The 11,440-nt window shown below is 35.4% G+C and overlaps 1 protein-coding gene across 3 annotated transcripts in view; it reads right to left on the reverse strand.

The window, feature by feature from the left end:
- Nucleotides 1-11,440, reverse strand: part of LOC107577150 (opioid-binding protein/cell adhesion molecule-like) — a 201,972-nt gene that overhangs the window by 23,134 nt on the left and 167,398 nt on the right. For all 3 annotated transcript variants that reach the window (XM_016263269.1, XM_016263265.1, XM_016263260.1), the window contains one exon: nucleotides 3,885-4,022. In XM_016263269.1, coding sequence (XP_016118755.1) covers nucleotides 3,885-4,022 — 138 coding nt within the window. The remainder of the gene's footprint in view (nucleotides 1-3,884; nucleotides 4,023-11,440) is intronic.

Here is an 11,440-nt window from a genome sequence, read left to right on the forward strand (position 1 = left end):
TAAGTTTGTTAGATGTGTTAAGTTGTGAAATATAAAGTTGCAAATGTGAGATCCTAAGGCAGACTTGTCAGATGCTAAGACACTTTTGTGAGATATAAAGTTGCAATTATAAGATGTAGTCACATTTGTGAGATATAAAGTCACAGATCTGTTACTATTAAGTTTTGAAATACAAAGTTACAAACGTGAGATCTAAAGTCAAACTCATGAGATACAGTCACATTGGTAAAATAATATAACAATTGTGAGATACTAAATTGTTATTGTGAGAAACTGTAAAGTTGCAATTGAAGTCCCAATTGTGAGATATAAAATAACAATTGTAAGGTGCTATGTGGGATACAAACAATATGTTTGCAATATGTTGCAAACAAGATTTTAAGTCTCCATCGTGAAATATAATTGCATTTGTGAAATAGAGAGTTGCAACTGTGAGGTATAAAGTCATTAACTTTTTTTTATTCCTCCACAAAAAAAAAAAAACCTTCCATAAATAACACACTGATCAACTGTTTAAGTGGGCATGAAAGCAAGTTCATGGTGTCAGCACTCCGAACTTCAGCCTTAAGGCTTAAAAATGCTTATGCTGTGCAGCTCCAGGCCTGGTTTATGAGTGCAAATGCTAAACCAACCAGCTACGTTGTGGAAATTCTAAACAAGATCAATAGAACACAAATTACTCAGTACATATATGATTCACACACATGCATCTGTCTGAAAACAGACCCAATTTAAAAAAAATTCTGAAGAGCTCACTGTCTTCCTTGAGTTCTGTCTTAGTGTATGAGAACCCACCAAGTACAACGGGAGCCCTCCAAATTAAACCCATTAGAGTGGGATATTCCCACTGACACCACAGCTTGTGGGTGCTCACAAACTGCGCATGATGAGTGCAAATCCATTTTCTAAAGTGCCAAATGGTGCAGTGTCATGTGTAGGGGACAAATCCAGTCTGCCATATGCTGCGAATGAAGAACCGGCAAACTACAACAACAGCTGGCCACTTGAAAACACAATTTTCATTGCTGCATCGTGTAACCGCAGATCCGTCTAATTCAATTATCATTAAAGATGTAAAAATATCGCTCTTGTACGAGTGCATGGCAAGAGTGCATTTATACACCCTGCATTACGAGGCACGTTTACTCATGTAAGTAATGATATATTCGAATGTTCATCGCACATGCACTGTATGAAAATAAAAGCGACATTTTCATGTCCCAACTTTTTCACACAATGCTTTCTTTGTTGCCCGTGACAGCTGTACCTCTGCAAATAGTATGCACTGCAATAAAAGTATGACTGCAATTCAGTGGGAACTCCACAATATCAGACCTCAGTGCAACCGGCATGCCAATAAAATCTTCACAATGCCAAATTAAAGTTCTTGAACTTTCCACTGCATCTTGAGGGAAAAAATCAGTTATCTTCAATATCAGTGCAGTGCACTCAAAGACATTCTTCAAACAATTTGATAAGCACTTTTCAAAATGCATTTTCTGTTTCCAAAAATGTATTGCACCCTCTGAAGAGTGCAACTGCCTTTCATATATTGACATCTTATTTTCTGTCTTTTCATGCCAATGTTTGTCAATAGCAATTTTCAGTGGATAAATTTCTCTTGCCAACATAACAGGTTATGGAATCAGCTCAAACTAAAAATTCAATGGCCCACAAAATTATGAAATATGCAATATGTGTTATTGCAAGCTATTTAAATGCTAATTTATGAGATTAGTTAAATAAGTGTAACACCATTACATGTATTTAACGCAATTAAAACATTGATCTAATTTGACATTAAAACTGCTTTATTCTGTTCTGTCTTTCAAAGAAGTGTCAGAAAACAGCACAAGTGTTGCCAAGCTCTTGCGTATTCCAGTGTAAATGAGAAGGACCTTCTAAATGTCAGTTTTATTTATTAATCAATCACGATTCATTAATCTGTCAACATACATTTTTTTTGGTTTTAAAATTATTAAAATGTTTTTGCTCTAAGAAAAATGCTTCTTTTAAGAACTTTTCACTGAAAGGTTCTTTGGCGAACACAAAATGGTTCTTCTATGGCATTGCTGCAATTGTGAGATAAAAAGTCATAATGTAAGATGTAAAGTCAGATTTGTGAGATATAAAGTCACAACTGTGAGATAAAATCACAATGTGAGATAAAGTCTCGATTGTGATAATATATTTGTGATATATAAAGTTGCAGTTGTGAGATATAAAGTCGCATTAAACCCCATTTTGGAAACTTTAGTGTAGTTAAAAGTTTTTACCAGTAGACTCAGCAAGACTTTGTAATACTATTTACTGAAAAAACTATTTTCTCACTACAGTGAGACTGCTCATATCAGGAACAGAAAGTCCACACACCTACTGATTTATTGTGTTTTGCGTTGCACTGACCCTCTAGTGCTAATGTTTCTGTTAGGATTGTTCTAGTTTTTCCACTGATGGACTGAGACTAAAAAAAACATCTCTAGTCCGACACATCACAACATGTGTAGCACATGCACATAATATAAACTTTTGTCTGCTGCATTACCTAACTGATTTAGAATTTTGCTTTTCAATCCTGCTTTTCATTTGATTTTGTTTACTTTGTTTTTACTGATCTGAATACCTTGATCTGTACTGTACTGTACTGTACTGTATGTGGAATCATAACTCAATCTACTTCTGATTTGTGCATTGGGATAAAACTGCTCATAACTGCTGGTCTAGGATCAGTTTCTCCTACCCAAATCCAAATCTGAACTATACATCTGATAGGGAAATCTGATTCTAGATGAGTGGCTGCGGGGGGGGGGAAAGTATCTAATTTCAAATGTTCCACTGTGCAATTCATGGAATAAAAGATTACATTTATTTAGATACTCAAATACTTCCGTTTATCCTTAGAATTCTGTAACTGAAGAAGATCAACATTTAGCTGTGTCGACAGAGCTGCTGAACAATCCAGAAAAATTAATATTCAGGTTTTCACTTCAGCTGTAAAAGTTGACAGAAAAAAGAGAACAAAACATCCCTCACGTCTTATTTCTTTCATTAGGAATCACATACAAGTGTCGACACAGATAACGTGCTATTGCTGCAAGCTGGCTGACATTAAATGACACCCTGTGCACAGACTTTTACATTGCTTTCTCTGCAAAGTGATTTTGCAGGCTGAATCTTTTCTTTTCTTGCCTGGCTCGTGTACAGCTGTGGTTTCCATTATAACAGCTGAATTAAAACGCAGCCCGTGTCCTGGAAGTCGGGTAGTGGAGGAAGACATGAATACGTAGTAAACGTGGGGGATTTACTCTCAGCTGTGCTGAGACTGCTTGACATTATTTGATGTCAGATCCAAAACCCCTTCAAAAATGTTTCAAGATTCACTAATTCACTATTATTTAACATATTTCTAAATATCTAATTGAAAGAAAATTATGAAGAGTCATGTGTGTAGCCACTACTGATGAATAGAAAATCAGACATTAACATAAAAACTGTATATTGAATGAAACTGATTGAGACTTCTTTTTATTTGCACACCAAAGTCAGGTCATATCTCACAAGATACAATAGATAATTCAGCCCATGACCATGAGTGAGCTGCAATATAAGAGACAGTTCACCCAAAATCTAATCTGTCATCATTTATTCGGTTTTTAAATACCAAAAGGGACTAAAAGCATCATAAAAATGCTTTCTATGAGTCCTGCGGTATATATCCCAGGTCAATTTTGTGGCATAGACTGAAATTAAAGTCCATAATGACAGAATGTTTATTTTAGGTGAGCTATCACGTTGAGAAACACAATTAGTTACATTGTCGAGAAAATTAACAATGCTATATTTCCAGTAAATAGCACTGCAAAATAAAGAAAGTCTTCCTTTACCTTTTCCCTCACTTTTTGAAGAACGGAATTTCCACAAAATGCTGGGTTCAGGTCGCCCGATGGCCAGACACATGAGGCTTACGTTGCTGCCCTCGTTCACTGAAACATCCGCGGATATGTTTACAATCCTGGCAGGAACTGCAAAAAAACAACATAATGCAACACTGTAATCACACATTTGATAAAACTTCTGCAAAAAATGTTTTGCCACTTAAGTGATTAATCATCAATTAACAAAAAAATCATGACATCATCAGCACCCTGAGGATGTTTTAAACATAATGTTAGCTTTAATCAAGATGTGCATATTTTTCACTATTCGATTTAATAGATGTGTAAGGCTGAACCCTGTTCACTCATGCAGCTTGCAAGCAGCAGATGCAAGTTACATTTACATGCAGTTACATTTATGCAAAAGTTTTGCAACGATTTCCCAGGGTATGTTGTTATATATATATTTTTAGGTTGTATGATTTTATAAAGAAAAACAAACATAATACAAGCAGTGTACAAAGCAAACGAAAAACATAGTTTTTATAAAAATATAGATCTCATATTCAGATTGTTGTGACTTGTGGTGACATCTTTAAGAGTATACAGTAGTACATACATAAAACAGCAAAAACAGTAATATTGTGAAATATTATTATGTTTTTTAAATAACTGTTTTCTATTTTTATATATGTTAAAATGTCATTTATTCCTGTTATAGCGAAGATTAATTTTCATCAGACATTAGGTCTTCAGTGTCAAATGATCTTTGAGAAATTTGATGCTCAGGAAACATTTCCTGTTATTTCAACAGAAAACTGTGCTGTTTAATATTTTTTTGTGGACACATTTTTAGGATTCTTTGATGAATAGTAAGTTCAAAACATGGCATAAAATAATAATTAAAAAAAAACTTTTATAATGTTATTTTTATACTTTTATACGTCACGATTAGTCAATTAATGCATCCGTCCTAAATTCAATTATACGTTCTTTCAAAAAAAAAGTCTTTATATACATAATTTATAGTTATATATTTGTTATTCTCCCCTCTATAGACTGGTGTATTAACTATGATTCTAATTTGAATTATGTGATTCTGGAATCCAAGGTCTGTTCTTTATAACAATTCTGACAACAATTTAATTAGGTGGTTGTCCTCTAACATTGAATTTGAAACCCTAGAGTTTTGAAATCCTTCCGATTCTAGAACCATACAGTAATTGAATTGATTGTACATCAATCACATGATTCTGTAAGCTTTGTAGATAAATCTACATTCAGTCCATTAGAATAACGCCTCAGTATTACACGCTGTCTTTTGATTGACGTGATAAGATGAGCAGGTCATGCTCTGTTAAGGTAATGTTGTTTATAACTTGACTGAAACTGGAAATGGTACCCAGACAGTCTGTCAGTTTTCTTGACTGTGTTCCATGTTTTAGTCTGAATAAACCAACCAGCCAGTATCTCAGAGATATTTAGTTGCCGTCCTATCGGCCTGCCTCATATGGGAGTCCGCTATCTGTGTTTGCTGGAAAAGTAAATATGTTATGGTTAAATCTGTTTAGTGAAGTTTTAGTGAGTCATTCAAGTAGGCACAAACATTTTCTTAAGGGATGTCACTCACTCACACACGCAGGTACACCAACGTGCACTAACACACTACAATATGACTGAATAATTGATCTGCAAAAGAAGTCTGGACTGCAAGAGAAAAAAACAGCTGCTAACACAGATACTGAGGTCAGAGTCTTCCAAGTTTCTGCAACTTAACTGCTGATTCGCTCACATACCACTGAATATTTAGCATATTAATGGAAATGATTCAGACAAATGTGTAATGGAAAACATAAATTAATTTAGTTTCAAATAAATCCATTTATCCACGTACACCACCAGTGTATGACAATATTGTGTCTTATCTATCAAATCATAACAGCAGGGGGAAAGTCCTGATGGGACTAATTAAATTTTTACTCTAGAACAATAATTTTTCTGCCTATAATAAAATTGAAAATACTTCAAAAGAACAAGTTTCACGAGTTACTTTAGCTGTATTGAGTTTGTGTGTGTGTATGGCACTAGGTTGACGCAATCAAATTGATGAATAGTACATATTTTCTGTCTCCTGTCTCTGACAGGGTTATTATAGGTTCAACTTCAACTAAAACCATAAAAAGTCAAGTTCATTACTTGAAATAAAATAAAGTTTAACTGAACAGAAATAAAATTATATATATATATTAGGGATGCACCGAATGTTCGGCAACCGAAATTATTATAAGCGAAAAGACTGAATAAATTGTACAGAACAATGATATGATGCGATCAAATAGCAACCAGTGAAGAGTGAGAGGCGCGCACTCTTTATAATGCAGCACACAAGTCAGCAGTGTGGAAGCATTTAAAACTGTCCGAGAAAGACGCAAAAATCATTACAAGCACCGACAGCGAGAGACGGTTTAGGACTGCATCGCATGTCTTCGATGAGAAGAGGAAGGGGTGATTGTTGCTGATTTACTGTATGATGATTGAAATCGCGAAATGGCCTTAAATAGTTAGGCTAGTAAATAAACTGCAGAACATTATGTTTTTTAATACACGCACGCATTGCATGTATTCTGACAGCGCTGCATGAACTCGCCACATATCTGCTTGTTAACCAGGGTTCAAAGTCCAAAGCTCGAGGAAAATCTGCGCTAAAACAGTGTTACTCGTCTGTTGCTCAGTCATATTTTAATGAATTTTTACAATGCACGTGACAATCCGATACGTACGACGTATTCGTAATGAGACTCTTATAAATCTGCTGTTGTCAACAAAAAGAAGCATTGAGGTCTTCCTGCGCGTGTACGCCAAAATAAATGTTGAGAAAAACTCTATCAACATTCATAAATGTTAATATTGTAATTTTACTGTTGTTCTGTAAAATAAAATAAAAAGTAAGACAATAATAATAATAATTACAACAGCCCTGTTAATACATTTATTATAACATTCACACATAGTGTTCAAAGTAAGAGCTGTAATATTTTCTAATGTTTTAAATAAGTCTCTTCTCAACAAGGCTGCTTTTAATTGTACAGTAAAAAAAAAAATACATGCCTGATTCAAGAAGGGGGTCTGATGGCCAAAATTTTTTATTTTACTAACTTATTAATTTTAAGTTAAATTGTGCTTTGTTGGTATAGTGTCTGCTAGAATGTTAAAAATGTTCAGTGTTAAATATTTTTAAATTGTTGTTTTGTAATTGATTTTTTTCTTTGAAAAGCAAGAAAAAACAGTAAAAAGCACATTTTGGCTTTTTAATTTATTCAATGGTGAAATTTTATTTTTGGCAAAATACATGGGGGGAAAAACTCGAAAAACCGTGTTCGGTATTCGGCCTTCGGCCCAGTGTTTCATTTTGATCGGTTTCGGCCAAGAATTTTCATTTCGGTGCATCCCTAATACATTTTATAGACTTATTTAAAACAATTTTAATTTATTTATACATTTTAGTTAGCATTAACCCAACTGAAATGTATTATTATTATTATTATTATTATTAAAATAATTCTCATTTGTGGTTTTCTTTTCTATGGATTTTTAATTATTTTTTGGAGGGTAGAAATTCAGATCACAAATGAAGTAACCCATTTCTGCTAATTTGTTCTGCATTCATGCAGGTGTCAATGTTGAAACAGTAAAATAAAATTAAAAAGAAAACACTAAATAATTGTAAATACTAATTATTTAACTTAATATGTGAATATTTACTTGAAATAAAAATTAAAAATAAGAATATAAATATCTAGCGTAGCGTTAGTTCTGGCAGGTCACGTTAGTCAAGCTCGCATCAGCTGACTCTCAGCTGAACCCCATCTAGCTATGGGAATACGACACCTATCTAAGTATTCATATATAAGGTCCCGAAGTAGTATCAGCAGTTTCGCATTGCTCAATAGCTAATTACCCTCCTTCATCCCCAACTCCTCCTCTGTCAGTCAGGATTCAGCCTTCTGATTCTCCTTTGAATCAGACTAATTCTAAAATGTGTACATAACATTATTGAACTTTAACGATATCTGCAATACATTTATGTTGGTTCTGTTCTGTTTACCCTGGGGGGGTTATCGCTGCTCTCCCTGCTCTCATCCATGCTAGGCTGCATGGATGCGCAGGGAGTTCTTGCCCAGAACGGAACCATACCGCCAATCCAAACTGTAGGCTAATTGTCAATCATCTTTGACGATAGTGGTCCTGACAGAAACATGCTAAAACAATGCCATAGCCTACTTTTTTTTCTCATTTTGGGATTCATTTTGACTTTAAGAAACAGCTACTAAAAAAAGTTGTTAATGTGGCTTTTTTTTTTTCTTCAGAAATACATCCCATTTTAAAAGCAAAATGCAAACAAGGATTCATTTTGACTTTAAGAAACAGCTACTAAAAAAAGTTGTTAATGTGGCTACCTTTAGTTAGTAACCCCCAAAACTGGCATGTGTGCATGTGTTACATCAAAGGTATTGTTTCATGCTTGTATCTCAGTCTATAATTGATGGCTTCAGCTTTCTAACCATGAATCCCAAATTCAGGTCACTGTTTCAAACACACCAGTTTGAGCTCTTCAAAAAAGACAGAGTACAGAGTTCAGAGCATGAACAGACAGAAAGACTATGCTAACATTTTCCAAAGAGACAGACACAAGTCTAGTTATATAACTCAGGTTACATCTCCTCATGACTGTGTGTGATTGTGGTAAACTGCTGAAAATGAATCATTCTCAGCCAAATGACAAGCCTCAACCCTCCTCAAATTCATGATGAAGTATATTTCTGTCTCATACTTGCAGAAATTCCCTCCATCTCTGAGCAATACCTGTATTTTTAATTGGACTTGCACTGGGCTAAAATAACTGCAGAAGGCGGGAAAACCACAGAAATCAGTGGGAGAAAAACTCATTCTTGAGCTGCCTCTGGTGATTTAGCTTCTGCTAATGTTTCACCCAGGCAAATTGTACTGGCTTCGTCTCTACATTTATATTCTCATAACCCCACTGAATCTTTCCAATGGCTCATTACTGCTCTTTAAAATGAGAAAAAAAGAGCTGCCTCCTGATGCAATGCTGAAAACTGAGGCATACTATATAGAAAACCGAAACAAGGGACTGCAAAAGCAACAGCCGTAAACATATGGCAACAAGGGAATGCTGAGTTGAAGACAAAAAATAATCACTATAAATTTTATAGTAAATTTTTGAAAGGAAAAATGCATAGCACAATAATATACAATTGTTTTTATAGTAAACTTTTGAAAGGAAAAATGCATAGCACAATAATATACAATTATTTTCATAGTAATTGTAAAATAAAATACAAATCATTACACTTTCTTTATAGAAACATTATTATTATTAATTAATAATGTTCAGAAGCTACTTTAGTGAATAATTATTAATGAATTATTCATTCATCTTAGAGCTAATTATTCATTCATTAAGAACTAAGTTCTTAATGTCTTTCTGAAAGTGAAAGATTACAAAATTAAGAAATTGTCACTAGAAATCATATATAAATGAAGTAGTTTTATTTCAACTAATTTATTTTTATTGAATTAAAGTTTTCTTATGAATATATAACTATTAATAAAATATATTTTGAAGCTGCTAATAAGTCTCTGTAATGAAGGCCATTACAAAGCAATATGACAACATGAAGTTTTGCCACTGATACAGAGCAGTCAACCAAGATGCTTGTGTTTTCCTCTAAGATCTTTTAAAGGATAAAGACTGGCAGCAGTCAATTTCCATATGGCTTCCTATTCCGAAATGACACAGCCCATATCCTTGGAACATCCACTGGTCAAAAAGGTGTCAATCATCAAACTGCAAAATGTATGGGAATCTTTTTTTTTTTCAACCATCACTATGGAGTGACAGTGTCGATCATTGCAGACTATGTTGTAAAACTACAGCGATGAAAATACCACCAAAAGCCTCCGCTTCAAAGTCTAAAAGATTGCGATGTCAAACCGCTGACGCCTGTGGGTTATTGTCAGGAATGTTTCAAAGCATTTAGCATATCATTCACCTTGTTCTTATGCATGCGGAAAGCTTTTAATAGATCTCTCAGGAAAAGGCAAGACAGTCAGAGAAGCCTGTAATTTTGTAAAAGAAAATCAAAATGTCTTTAACTGCTCCATTAGAAAGTCCATAAAGGAAAAAAAATCACATTTAGACCAACATACATTACATATTATATGACTACCCTATCTGCCTGCATGGATTTATTTATTATATTGTAATATTACTGGTTTGCTCTTAGCTCAATGGGGAAATCAAACAACTAGGGTGTTTTCATATAACACATGCTGAGTGAACATTATGGTGTGTTTTGTGCAGTGATTGCCTCTTCACTCCTTTCTAATAACAATACTAATGAGTCACATTGTGCCATCAGAGCAAGCTACAGGTCTCTCGCCTCAGAAGAGAGCAGCTTGTTTAGCCGCTTTCAGTTATTACAGTTGTGGAGAAAAGCAATCACCCTACTGCAATCCCATCTCAGTCACATCTATCTGGCACTGCTGCGGCTGAAACAGCTCAAAACATTAACAATGGCACTGTTTCGAGGTTGATAAAAAAGCAGGATCAACTGTCCCTCGTTATCGACAGATATTCATTAGACTGGCGGATTATTATTGGCAGAAAGTTATTCCAGTTCGCAGCCTATTGTGGTCCTGAACCACCTGCTTAGACAGGAAAGGTCTGTCTGACCAATCACAGCTTACTCCACAATACTACTCATTTAAAAGTGCAGGTGAATAAAATACAATAATACTGATTTAAAACTATTAGTAAAAAACTGCTGATTTAAACAAACTCACTGTACAGAACAAATTGTCAGAAATGGGCGTACTGGTCTGCATTTGTGATAAAAATGTCTGTATATACTTACACAGATAATTAGTTTATACTGTATAATAATAACGTCTCGGTTACGTATGGTAACCCTCGTTCCCTGAAGGAGGGAACGGAGAAGTCACGTCGGATGACCGACGAAATTGGGATCTCGCTTAGAGAGACCAATCCACTTCGAGTGTAAACTAAACGAGCCAATGCACATTGGCATGCGATTATTGCATCCAGCTGCTGCTGATCACAGCGTGAGTATAAGTAGGCAGCAGATGCAGCGCATATTCAGGTTTTCGCTGAGGAGCCGAGCCGGTGACCCGGCCGCTCAGCGGTGGTACAGGAGCTGTGGTGACGAGACGTGACGTCTCCGTTCCCTCCTTCAGGTAACGAGGGTTACCATACGCAACCAAGACGTTCCTTTTCAGTCGGTCACTCTCGACGTCACATCGGATGACCGACGAAATTGGGATCCTACCAAAAGGCCACAGCTACTGCCCCTTCCAGTGTCCTGTGGAAGCCACCTGCGCCCCTACTTTTTGGCGTAGACCAGGGCTTGCAAAAGAGGACCAGCTACTGCTACTATGGCACGACCCACTGAGTAGACTGGATAACACTGGGGAAACGCACCCGTTCTACTTGGAACAGGGACATTACGGAAGCTCGAACCTTC

The sequence above is a fragment of the Sinocyclocheilus grahami genome, unplaced genomic scaffold, assembly GCF_001515645.1.
Source record: "Sinocyclocheilus grahami isolate Dianchi unplaced genomic scaffold, SAMN03320097.WGS_v1.1 scaffold32.1, whole genome shotgun sequence".
NCBI classification, from domain to species: Eukaryota; Metazoa; Chordata; class Actinopteri; order Cypriniformes; family Cyprinidae; genus Sinocyclocheilus; species Sinocyclocheilus grahami.